General features: G+C 44.4%; 1 protein-coding gene across 1 annotated transcript in view; it reads left to right on the top strand.

The window, feature by feature from the left end:
• efnb3b (ephrin-B3b) overlaps nucleotides 1-13,956 on the top strand; it is a 73,146-nt gene that overhangs the window by 55,607 nt on the left and 3,583 nt on the right. Inside the window, exons 3-4 of the mRNA XM_062444999.1 lie at nucleotides 10,862-10,954; nucleotides 13,714-13,773. Coding sequence (XP_062300983.1) covers nucleotides 10,862-10,954; nucleotides 13,714-13,773 — 153 coding nt within the window. The remainder of the gene's footprint in view (nucleotides 1-10,861; nucleotides 10,955-13,713; nucleotides 13,774-13,956) is intronic.

Here is a 13,956-nt window from a genome sequence, read left to right as displayed (position 1 = left end):
ATAGCAGTCTGAAGCTTTAATAACAGTGAGGGTCAAGCTATATATTCTCAGCGCTCCCTAAACAGTTTTTTGCCATACCTCTGTTGTCTAAAAGTCATCATCAGCTACAAAGTTGACTCAAAGTCACTTACATTAAGAAAATCTGACAGCTCACAGCCCCTGAGGGGAGTTTTGGCTTCAGATACACACGCTGTTTCATCAGTTGTTTTTCTGTGGAAGGGTTTGTACCCCGTGGCAGAGCAGAACGCATGCAGCGAGGGTCGCCTCCTCAGCGTCTTCGGCATGTTCGTGGCTCGACGCCAACGCTGTAATCCTGCAATGACAGACAATGTCACAGTTAGGTTCTGCCTGAGAGGAAGCCCGTACAAAGAAGGGGACGGCAGGAAGGCTGGAAACATAAAGGCAATAATTGAAAGGAATAGGAAATGTTGGAGAGGGAAGGAAAGCAACAGCGACTGGAAGAGAAAGTGATTGCTGCAACAGACGGCTTTTTCCTCCTTTTTTATTTTTTTCCCACTCACATGTGATGAAAGTATGACAAAGTGACAGGAGACGTGAAACTGCGAGTTAGGTGTAGTTGTCTCCTGGTTTCCACTTCACCGCACAGAACTCATGCTTAAATTGAGCCAGTAAATCAGGATAATGTGAGACTGTGGGCTTTTATTTAGAGATTCTGTGCTCACACAGGTGTGTAAATGTGAATTCCTCTGTGTATGTGAGTGTCGGTACATGGGTTTTTGCGGGTGGGTGGTGTAACCTATATGGGATGTCATGAATAAGAAGTGGAGGGAAGGGTTTCAGGGGTGACTTACTGGCCCAAAAAAAGACAACAGGATGAATGATGGAGGCATTAGTGTAGGAGAGGGAGTTGGGAGACCTCCCCCCAGTCCTATTAGTCATGACTATGATATCCTGTTACCTGTGTTGTGTCTCGCTCAACTCACCCTCTCCAACTGGTTTTGCAACAGGTGTGTGTGTGTGTGTGTGTGTGTGTGTGTGTGTGTGTGTGTGTGTGTGTGTGTGTGTGTGTGTGTGTGTGTGTGTGTGTGTGTGTGTGAGTGGGGCCACCTTGAGGGTCACCATGAGCCAGCCACACAGGAAACTAAGATGATTTAAGAACATTTACTGTGACAAGTTCCCAGCTAATATTTGATCTTGTTGTTTGTTAAACAAATGTTCAGACACAGATGTCTGCTGAGCAACATGACCGTTACAGTATTAGTGTCGTATTCCCAACGTACAACATCCATATTATAACGCTGCGTGTGTGTCTTTCTTCCCAGCTGTAGATTATTAGAATACACAAATGGAGACTTCTCAGACTTTCTTTATGTAACAAAGAAAAGAGGAGGAGAAACAAAGGGGGGGGGGGGGGGAGTTTGTGATGGACTTAGCTGGTTTAACCCAGATCTAGGCAGCCGCAGGAGGAGTGGACAACCGGAGGTGTTTCGTTTTTATTCTTGGAGCGACTTGGGAATAAGAGAGACTGGGAAGAGAAAAAAAAAAAAAAACATGAGCAAAGAGCAGTAGAGACAGTGAGAAGGAACGACAAGGCTGGCTCTGACCCATTTCTCCAGGCTTCCAATCTAGTGGGTGATATAATGGAGAACGGCTAACCACATGCACACCTTAAGACGCGGACACGCAGATGCCCCCAGACACCAGCAGAGCGAGGACATGCACACTTAGAGCGCGGCAGCCCTGCAGACAGAAGCCAGATTCCCCCCCCCTGCAGCTTCAAATGTTACTTCTCAGCCGGCGTCACCTCAGCCGCCCCTGAAAAAATATCACGTTGAGACGTTAAAACTCGACTATGAACTCTCTGGCCCCGCCGCACGAGCTCAGCCTCCTCTCTGCTGCCCCGCCAGCGTCGGAGCGCGTTACATACCGAGCCGCATCTAAAAGGACTTCGCATGCCTTTTAAAAGCCTTTAAAAAAAATCAGTGCCGTAGAAGTCACTCAGGGATTCACTGATAAGTATTCATTAAGTATTGATAAGTAGTCATTGAAGTATTCATTCAATATGTATGAAGGTCCACTCAGAGGTGTGCTTGACAGGGATTGCAGGGATAGCAGTTTCTAGCAGGTTTGTGCAAGTTAACTGATAGATACTCGCTATACACACATACACATACACACACAGAATGCCCTCGCTGCCCCAGGATGGGAACATTGACCCAGTTGTAAGGAACATTGGTTGTGACTGTCCTACATGGCTAGCACTTTACTGACGTTACACAAGGCTCATCCACCCAGTCACTAGGCCTCTTTTTAATGGCCCTGCTCCCTCTTTTCTTTTGCTTAGCTTTTTCTTTTTCTTTTTTTCCTTCTTCTTTCTCCCTCGCTTTGTGCCTGCCTGTCTTTCTTTTGGTCCATTATGCACGTCTATGCTCTGGCGGTCACATTTATTTGGCGTGGATTATTTTCCGGATTGGGCTGTCAGACTTATTCCGTTTGCACAGCCACGATTTTTGTTTCTCATCTTTTAATTAACGTGAGAATGAATGGGATGAAATCGGCCTCTGTGTTTATGCCTACTGATGACCTTATTTATGCCCCACCACCAACCCCTCCAGCCCCTTCTCTCTCTGACACTGATGATAACCCACACCATCCCCCTTTCAGCCCTATATAACTCCTATAGAGGCTATAAGCAGCTTTAGCTTGTACACAGAGAATGTAGACATAAGCAAACATTCATGACCTTTGCACACTTACATGAAACATTTAGATGCAGGGGAGTGCACAAGTATTGTCACGTGCACACACATATAACATGACAGTACCCAACTGGATTATCAGTATGGAACAAGCAGAGCTGTCATGATATGGATTTAACCACAACATGACAGAAAACAGCAGCATTTTTCAGGCCTCTTTTTTTTTTTTTTTTTGTCTCAGCCTCAGAACTGAACCATAAAATGGCAGCGGATGTGTCACAAGCAATCAGACTCTCCCTCTCAGCATGCATGTGTGTGTTTGTGTGTCTGTCAGATGTAGAGATCAGGTGCGTTCCTCACTCTAGTCCTTTTTGGAACTCTGACGGGCGATGGGAGGAGGGAGGTGAGGAGGGGAAGGGGGGTGGAGGGTGGAGGGTAGAGGGTGGATGCTGTGCAGTGGCCTAGTTTGTTGTGTGTGTGTTTTGGTGCTGGAGGTTAATACGATGTGATTCTGAGTCGCCCACCCTCCAAGCAAACGGGACATCGAAAGACAGAGAGACAGAGGGAGGGAGAGAGAGAGAGAGAGAGAGAGAGGCGAATAAAGAGGCGGGAGGGTTGATTGTAATAGAACAGGAAGGATGGAAAACGAATAACTGCTGAGAATTAAAATGTCATCCAGATCAACCGCACACAAGCAAAGACACTGAGATTATTTTCTCCTGGTGTATCGTGTGTGTATGTATGTGAGTTGCGTGCATGAGCTGACGTCTGGATTTTGAGGTAATGTCTCTGTGAAGGCGTGTGTGAAACTGGGGGCTTGTGTAAGATTCCTGCATTTTTATGTGTGTGTATATATATATATATATATATATATATCTGTCAGCATGTGACACATCATGTGAGTTTAACCTGTGACCATGACTTGGCTCCCAACATTGGCCTGTCCAAGGTCTTATGGCCTCTGGCTCTCTCTCTCTCTCACACACAAATTCACGCACTGGAGCTGGTAAGAAACAGGTAGAACGTCAACGATTGCATGAGTAACTTTACTTTTATTCCAGCATGTTTCGACCTAAATGTCATACTTGTCTGCATTTTAAATCATTATTACAGAATATAAATTATGGAGAATTCCCATCAGAAATCAACCAATTTTGTTGCGAGCAGAAATGAGAAATACGGCTTTAATTTGCTCATGCACTTTAGGTACTAAAGTAATTTGATTTATCTACCCTTTCAGCATTGCATGGGTTAGATTAAATGTTCTTTTCGGTTAAAAACAACAAAAAAGTTTATTTTCAAGCAGTATTTAGTCACCATAGTAACCGCAGTATCCTTAAATGTCATATTTTAGTCAGTGAAAGCACAGCATTCAGCGGCATACATCAGTAGAAATCAGGAATTTTGGGCACGACTTTCTATATTTACCAAGCCAACATTTCTCGTCACACTACTGCATGACCTCATGTGAAAAACACATATCATACTTGTCCTGTCTCTAACCCGCATACCTACCATCATGTCACCGTGCAAAAAAGAAGCAACCAAACACGCAGACATCTTTGTCTTCTCCCTGTTTGTAGCTGGTCCTATTTGTAAATCAAGTGCTCCCACAACACATTCAACAGAAGGCCCCTTTGTCTGCAACAATAGAACAGAAAACCTGCACCATTTGCAGAAAAACAAGTTTGGAAAACCTCATGCTATGTTGGAAGTAATGGTGTGTTGTTTGTTTGGAGGTGGAATGCAAGTGAAAATAATACTCGGCTGGTGTATTTTTTTATTTTTTCAGAGGGGTAGCTAAAATAATGCCCGTTCTGTTTCAGTACACAACTTAATGCCTTTTTCCCCTTCTTGCCGCCGCGACGAAGTAATGGCTTGTGATAGCTTCGTTAATGCGTCATAGCCAGGTTATAAAAGCGCCATAGGAGATTTATGAAGACGTTTTTAGTTACAGGGAATTTTGATGGTGAGATGCAGGATTTTTGGAGGGGAGCTGGGATGTGGGGAGAGAGAATGAATCCTTCAGCTTCGCCTCAAGGGAGAGGGGATCAGGTTATATGCTCTTCATCATCTAGATGACACACATGGAGCTCATAGACCCTCTGGAGAGTGGTGACTACAAATTTAAACAGGAAGGCAACGGTAAATTCAACCCCCCAAGTCCCTTCTGCACCCACACACACACACACACACACACACACACACACACACACTTCCCCATCCACTCCAGCGACAAACTTAGTTTCGTGGTCTTTTTTTTTGGAGAGTGTGGTCCAAAAGCCAAACAAGTGGAACTAAAAGGAGGATTTTAAAGGCAAAGCTGCTGTGAAGCAACACATTGGTTTTAGGTTGATTTCCACAGATGGGAACACTTTCCACACACATCGACACACACGCACACACATGCAGACTCGCACGCTTAAACCGCCGCCGCCATAGCATGCACACCAGTGTGCCCAGAGCAAAGCCAAACACCCACTTGCATTTGTGTCTTTCACGTTACATTTGCATTCGTGATTATTGCGTTCGTCCAACTGACACAGCCATGACGCAGCTGAGACACCACAACACACCAGAGGCTAGCGGGGGCGCCGCTGTGTGTGTGTGTGTGTGTGTGTGTGTGTGTGTGTGTGTGTGTGTGTGTGTGTGTGTGTGTGTGTGTGTGTGTGTGTGCATGCGTGGAACGTGAGACAGCACAGCGCGAGCGAGCTTTGTTCCTCCCTGGCCCTCGCTTGCTTGTTTATTCATCGGGTTTGTTGTTTAATCTGCTTTTTTGTCGCACGCCACATGCACATTCCCATTTTTGCTCCCTTTAATCTAGCTGTCATCAGAAAAGATGTTCCCACTTCACGCTCAAGGCCTGCGTGTGTAATTTAAGCGTGTGTGTGTGTGTTACAGTAGCTAGCTTGGACTGTTGTACTAGCTTAGCCACACATACAGTATTTATGCGCAACGGCAGCACTTAGACAGCTCCACCTCAATCTCTCCTATCATAAAAAAGCTGCAACTTGAGTGACATTAATCTGCTTGGAGGCCCTGGGGGAAAATTGAGCTGTGGGCTCCTGTTGAGTCTCCTTCCTGTCTTTGCATTATGTTTCCTGTCATCCACAAGTAAAACACATTAAAGAAGCACTTATTGAGTAATATACATCATCTCAAACTAGATTTAGCACACAGGGGCCGCTCAACAAAGCAGCTCTGCACGATTAGGCTATGGCGCAACACTGATTTCTTTTTTTTTAATGCCTAACAAACTATTCAAATCATCACAAATGCACCCCTAAAACGTGTGTCCACTTCCTAAAACATCACTCCACCATCCCATTTAAGCCAGTGATATATGTAGTCAGGGTAATAAAACAACACTTCTTGGGGACTTTTGAGCCGAGAAAAATGTGAGTTGTGTCCCAAACTAGACAGCGCGACGTGACGGGAATAACAACATCAGCATGTCCGCAAATTCACATCGCTCACATAGGAGCAAGTGTTTTGCTGCGGGAGGCCGGCTGTCACTCAGCATGTGCAGAATATATAACCATGGGCTGCGAAATGTACCACAGGACGGAGGAGAAGCAATAGAGTGGGGAGGGTAAACATTGAGGTTGCGTCTTCATGCAAATGCAGTAGCTTTGCATAGTCTGCTGCAGTAGGCGACAGTTAATACGGAGCTGAACGCATGTCAGACATGGAGTTGAAGTCCCTGAATCGAACGAGCAAAGTGTGATGTGACTCCAGTGAAGTCGGAGTCTACTTTTACGTAACTGTGGGCAAACTTGAGATGCGATAATGGAGGCAGAGAAGAGGTTTGGCCCGGCACTGACCTTGGTAATAACAAGAGAGACACAGAGAAAAACTCTCATCTACTCCGTGATGTTTTCTATGGACTTGGATACACACTCCTCCCCCGGCCTTCCTCCCTGCCTGGCTGCCTGCCTCCTTGTGTGCCTAGCCCCGGTGCTGTGCAGTCTGATTGAGGTTGACTGCGGTATTATTTCATTAATTAAGTTTTTCCACTTCCTCCGCCTCTCCCTCCTGTCTTCCTGTCGAACGAGGGTGGCGGAGCGACGCCCTTCCTCTCCTCTGTCCTCTGGCGCTTCACATCCCCCCCATCACTGCTGATCATTGTCTCAATTACTCATCCCTCCTCTCTCTCCCCTGTCTCCCACTTTCTCTCTAGTTGTTCTTCCTCCTTTCTGCTCTTATCTCATCCCAAATTGCTCTATACACTCCTCCCCACTCTTTTCTCTCTCTCTCTCTCTCTCTCTCTCTGTCTTCCCTAAAGCGTTGTGGGGAAATTTTTAGGCACGCCAATCCCACATCTCTCCATCTTTCCTCCCTTTGCCTCTTATCTGTGTCTCTCATCGGGATTTCACAGATGCTTTGTGATTATTTCTACCTTGATTTGGTGATATTGTTTCCCCCCCGAAGTGCGAGGAAATTTGCGTCACTTTCGGTGTTTAGCAACCGAGATTGGGAGGGAATATTTTCGATCTAAGGACAAAGCAGCTGTGTGATCTCTTTTGTTCGTTTTGCTCCTGTGAAATTGCGATTCACAGAAATAGTGGCACCTGTAACACGTCTAATGGATTTAAGAGGATTTTGCCGTGATACTGTCCACTATTTTAACCAAAAAATTGGTGATATTCGTGACCTGTTGATTATGATGTTAAAAAAAATAGCTCACATTTGCAAAATTGCATTTGTGGAAGCTCTTCTGGTTCAATATGGCTCTCAGTCTGTCTCTCTTTTGTCTCTCCCTCTTCTTTGTATCCATTACAGGCTCCACTCTTCCATAATGGAGACATTAGAGTCTTTTACCTCTCTGCTATCTATCATGTCATTTAAACTCTTTCCTTACTTTCTGTTTTTAACTTCTCCACTCTTTATCTGTTCTATCACTCTCCCCCTCCCTCGCTCCACCGATCTCATCTTCCTCCTCCTTCCTCTTCCCTCCGTCCACTGGGCCCTGGGTCATCTCTATCGTCTCACATAGTCTCCTGTCCCCATCATATCACCAACAGCTTGTCACAGGCAATCAGTCTCCCTGCCCGGCTTTTCTGCACGACCCTCCCACCCCCACCCCCACCCCCACTCTTTTCTTCGCCCTCGTCGTCCTCACCTCCCTCGTCTCCCGTCACCTTCTTGTCCTCCTTCGCATGTCAGGAGTTATTACTCTCAGAAATCATAGTCCTCCGCTCTCCTCTCTAAGACCAGTTGAGGGTATTTACTGCATCCTCCATTCTTCCAATCAGTTCTACTGCATTCAGTTTTAGCCCTGCAGCCCATTACATTCCTATTATATATCTCTGCAGCTCTGTCCTGGTTTGAAGTGGAGGGTAAACGCCTGTAACCTCTCTTATGTCACCTCCTTAAGCTGCTATTTAAAGTCTCTTATAGATGCATACCAGTGTTTCCAAGAAAATCATGCAAAAATTAATTTTATTCTGTATATGAACGTTCAGTTTTGATGTTTTAAAGATAATTCATGATAATTGAGACAATACGTTTAATATATTTTCTTTCATATTTTTTTCATATACAACGCCCCAGGACAAGAATATGTAATTAATGATGTTGAAAATGTGTAAATCAGTGCAGTTTCATTCAGTTAATTTGCTAAATTATTAAATCTGTGTTCAGGATTTAATAAAAAATGATATTCTGCACAGAATCTGAATGCTCAAACTGCCAGTTCCTGACATTTTGTATTATTTATAAGGGAGACAGTCGCACATATAGAAACAGAAAATGCATTTCTATATTTAATTCAACCTTTGTCAGAATGTACATGGTTCACAGTACATGACAAAAACTGATGCAAACATACTGAAAATAACTCTATTTTCTGTGTGTATCATACAGAAAGTATGAATATATTTCCCACATGGACGGCACTTCTGTTGTGTATTTCCACTTTTGCCACATTTGATTGGGTAAACAGTGGAAGCTTTTGTATAAAACCTACATAATGTTCTGTATAACAATACATTGATTAGAAAATGTGAGAGTTATGAAATTAGTATTCTCAGAGATGGAGTGAACTGATTGGAAAGTGAAGAGTAGTCTATCCACTTTTATTTTTTACAGACTATTTTTCTTATTTGTGAAACCTAAACTGTCATTCCTTTGAGTATCAAAACATGTTGCTACAAGATGAATATGACATCTAAGCAGCCAAAAAATGTAGAAAAATACACATTTTCAATAACTCAATTAAACCTCGGTAAAACTAGAGCTGTACTTAATTTGCCACACTTTCCATTTATCATGAACTTCATTAAAATAAATTGGAGTCTCCTACATTGCTGTACTGAAATTATTGCAGAAGCATGTCTCACAGACAAAAAAAACACTCTAAAACTATTTTGTAAAACAACAAATAGTAGAAAAGTTGAAGATAGACAAAGTTTGCGCAGCACCTTATTTAAACCTTCTTTATATATCCCATCATCCATCCCTGTCTCCTGGCTTTCCCACCATACTGCTGTTCGCCTTGACCTCCGTCTGCTACTCTCCTCCTCCTCCTTTCACACTCTGCATCCTGCAGGGATGGAAAGAGAGAGAGAGAGAGGGAGGTGTTAGAATTAAAGCTGCCTCATTTTCACACCTCCCTTTCTCTATCCCTCCTCTCCCTCTCGCTCTCTCGTCGAGCCATCATCCGCCATCCCTCCCTCATTGCTTCGCTTCAGACAGGCTAATCTATAGCCTGAAGGGATGTGGCGGGGAAATTTTTTTATATATATATATCTATATATAGAGAGTGAGAGAAATATATCTATATATATATATATATATATATAGATATATTTTTTAGAAGACGAGGTGAGGGTTGGCCCCAGGCGCTGTAATGGGAGAAATAAGGATAGACGGGTGGTGTGTGCAGGGGTGTTTGGTCAGGTTGGTGGAGAGAGGAAGAATATGTTTACTGTCTCTTCTGCTAACCACTGTGGCTAAAACGTCCATCTCCTTCACAGACAAAGGCTGCGAGTGATGAGTGTACAAATAATTGAGAGTGACTGCAGCTGCAGAGGTGTGATTCTCACTTTGTAGGTCTTTCTCATCTCCTCGACCCGCTCCTCTTTCTCTACATCTTACCTTTTCTCCCCTCTCACACTGTCTCTTTATCTCCATATTTCTTTCCTTTTACTTTTACTGTTTAATTCCTCCGTCCTGAATCTCTCTGTGTGTTCCTTCCCTCTACCTTCACCCTCTGCGACCTGCAGACCAGTGATCTGTAATGCATTTACTGACATGCTTTATGTTAAGAAGTGTTAGACTGTAACAGGAATTCATGCACATACACATACCCCACTGCCAATGCTTTTTGTCAGTTGCTGTTTGACCTCCTTTGGCCTCCCTCCTAGATTCACTAGGAACACACTTGTTAGATTGCTGAGCAGGTTATGGTGCTCATTTCATTGAAATACCCTCATATCTGACACTGTATTTTTACTGCTTTTATTCAATTGAAGCATTTTCCAGTGCAATAAAAGCTCTAATAGTTTACAAATGCATGTTAAATCCCTTATAGCCTACATTAACCCATCAGCTCCAGCTTTTACATCAAATATTTATCTTAAATATGCTTAATTAAAAGACAAGCAAAGCTAATAAGGCTGTATTTGGAGCTTTAACTCATTCAACACAGTCTGTATTCTAACCAATCAGGTCCAGTTCCTCTCTACACAAAGTATTATGTGTCTCAGGGGCTCCATTTTATTTCATATGCACCCTTGATTGGATTACCATCCCTTTTTTTCCGTCAGCCAGTCTATGCCTCTCTAGATTTCCCCCCTCTCCTGCTATTTCTCCAGGCCAAGCAGCAATTGCAGTTGACTGAAAGCGGTTGAGTCCATGCGGTGCGGCGGGGGTGTTAATGAATTCCTGCGGACTGCTAAATGAGGACTTATTAAAGTGCTGCCGCCTCGTAGTTTGACATTTCAGAGCTTCTGGTGGAGTTTTAAATCGCTGCCTCTGCAAATGTCACTCGCTGACTCTCTGGAATGGTTGACTATATGAATAGAAGCTATTGTTGGCCTCGGCTATAGATTGAGAGAGTTTGTGTGGCTTTAACGGTTTGGTTTCCAGTGTGTGTGTGTGTGTGTGTGTGCTCGGTATATGTGTGTATGTATAAATATAATATACATACCACCCTGCTACTTTGCTAATTGTGTCATTTTGTGTGTCCATCCCTCCAGCTACGTCAGATGGGACTCGCCAAGGCCTGGATAGCATGAGAGGCGGAGTGTGTGCCACGCAAGGCATGAAGGTGGTCCTGAAAGTGGGGCAGAGTAAGTCATCTCCTACCACTCTCTTACTCTCCCTGTCTCTATCGCTATCTCTCTCTTCCTACCTTCTTGTCTCAGGTCCTCACACGTGAGTTCACCCATCTGCACAACTGCTGGATCCCAAACACACATGGACTCATCTTCACACACTCACTCATAAGCACACACATTGGCATTCATGCAGCGCACACTATCACTCACTTAACACACACTATGACTAACATACATTGGCTCCAGTCCACCGGCATCTCACATCATCTCCCATCTGTACGGTACACAGTCTGCACCTTATCTTTGCTGCCTCTTCCACTTTTAAACCGTCTCTCTTATCTTCATCTGTATTGCGCACACATGCTATGCACATACACGCACACCCGCACCTCGCTTCTTTGTGCGTGCGTATTCTCACTGAGCATATTAAGGCTCGTTAAGTGGTGAGAACAGCGAAGAAGTGTGGGATCAGTCAGCTCTAATGAGCCCTGTTGACTCCCCTCTCACTCTGCCTTTTAACTACTACCTACTCACACTGGACACACACATTCAAACACCCACACACTGAAACACACAAATCCCTTGGCAATGTATACATTACAGGCATGAACATTAGCTCACACACGCAAGGACACGTGCACATGCATGAGCAGAGGCATGCAAACCTGAGGCATATGGACATATGCAAACACACCAGAACACACACATTTAGCCACACAGCAAAGCTGCCAGCTAAAGTACGATAACAAAATGACTCGGTGTTAAAGCACACAGTCAGTGATTTTTAATGACTCGTAGTTGCACACACTTCTAATTTGTTTTGGAAAATATTCGCATTTAATGACCCTCACATGCATGCTTTAAAAAAAAAAAAGCAGCAGAAAAAGGCCCGTTTTAGCATTTTCACTGACCTGTGCATTCCCACACATAATAAGCACCTGTCCTTCACATGACCCACCCCCAACTCACCCACACACACACGCACGAGCACACGCTCACCTATTTCTGTTTCTTTAGCCTATGCGGTGTTATCAGGCCTTGTGTATTGTAGGTGCTCTTTAGCAAAGAGCCAAGTGGTGCTGCTGTCGCTCTATCAGTACACAGCATCAGCATAGTCAGCTCACATCAATACAAATACCACACACACACTTTCTTTCTTCCCCCTTGCTTTTTCCACCACATGGGCAATGAAAACATCCTTCCTCTGCACCTCCCCCCCAATATGCAAACCCTCTGTCACTTTTACACAACTCGACACACATCTTTCTAATTTGTCATCTTTTCTTTCCCTTTGGCTCTCTCCTCATTTCACCCAGTGTCATTCCTCCTCCTCTTTTCTCCCCTGTCCTTCCCTCACTGCCTCTCGATGCCCTCCGCAATTGCCTTTTTTCTTTTTTTTTGACCCCATTTCATTCAAGCAACATTGCTCGCTTCCTTTTCAAATTCACTTTTTCCCCGTCCTCATCACCCTCCCTTTCACTTTGCATGCTGGCCATCTCTCCTTACAGCTCCCTCTCAGTCCCCGTCTCTGTTATTTTCTCTCTCTGCCTCTGTCTTTCCTTATCTGCTATGTGGCTGAAAGGTCACGTCTGTGTTGTTTGTCGTCTAAATAAGCAGCGTGCCGCCTCATGGTGATCTCTGATGAGATATGGCGCTCTGCTCCGCTCCGAGGAGCACACACACACTCTCGAAGTGCACACTTGTACCCTGGCCCCACACACATACATTGACCTGTCTTCTCTTATTTTATTCTTTATCTATCTTGCTTGCTCTCTGTCTTTGTCACACACACACACACACACACACACACACACACACACACACACACACACACACACAGCCTGAACCTCCCTCCACTAGCCTCTGCTGACCACACAGCAATTCCTATTGATCCAGACAGCACCGCCCCTAACTTCTGTTTGGTTGACTGTCATCTGGGAGCCGCCAGCCAATAGCCTCACACTTTTCCAAATGTCAGTATGTGTAGGTTGATGTCTGTGCATGCCCACACACACATCAGTATGAACAGTGTGTGTAAGGGTGTGAGCTAGTGTGTGTTAGTGGGTTCTCTGTACAGTTTCATCCATAAGCGCCTCATGGTCATATCTATTTTACTCTCCCCTGCTGCCGCAACGACCAATAGCACACTCTCTTTTTAAAATGTTACATAAACTGCAGAGCTGAATAGTCGTATCATAAAACTCTATTCTTACGGCCTGTACTGTCAGCCAGATGGCTGAGAAGCAAACAAAATTAGTATTTTCTGAACCATCTCTTTCACTGATGAGGAGTGGCATTTCCACAATGGCTGCATCTGTGTGTGTGTGTGTGAGCGCGCGCGTGCACATGTGCGTGTGTGTTTGCATGTGTCGCATAAACGCACTTTAATGCCATCACCATTACTGAGGGCTTGCTAGACAGATGGCCTGATTTAGTGACTACAGATTACAAACCGTTATGGCCTTGTGTAAATTCACTCTGGCCAAAACAACAAACGGCCTCTCTTTAGTTTCTCATTCAAACAAATGGAAAAGTGCTCATAAGCTGAACATTGAAGCCCAATCAATATGTGCTCTCCTATTATGGGAATGGAAGGGAGGGAAGACTTTATTAAAGCTCTTCTGTCTCTATTCCTCCTTCTGGCTGGCCCTGTCTTTCCTAATGTCACTTATTGGTTCCAATTTTGAGAGCCTTGGCTGCTGTAGAAGATTGAAGTTGTCTCAGTATTTCTACCATTCTGCTCATCTTCAACCCTTATTTTCCCTCTACAGGCCCATATGGGCTGCCTCCGAAGAAGGAGCCAGCAGGACGCTCCACCACCAGAAACACAGGTAAGCGGGAGAACAAATGGAGATAATCCACGACGTATCCATCCACAAAACGGATGGAAGGGAAAAGCAAAGACTGGTAGATGAAAGGAAAAGCAGTGGGGAGAGTGAGAGAGGAGGCGACAGATGGAGAATGTGCAGCGGTGACATCTGTGGATCTCTCTATTTAATTCCATATCTTTCTCC

The sequence above is a fragment of the Scomber scombrus genome, chromosome 23 (genome assembly GCF_963691925.1).
Source record: "Scomber scombrus chromosome 23, fScoSco1.1, whole genome shotgun sequence".
In the NCBI taxonomy this organism is placed as follows: Eukaryota; Metazoa; Chordata; class Actinopteri; order Scombriformes; family Scombridae; genus Scomber; species Scomber scombrus.
Note: the sequence above shows the minus strand (reverse complement) of the source record. Positions and strands in the feature narration are given on the sequence as shown.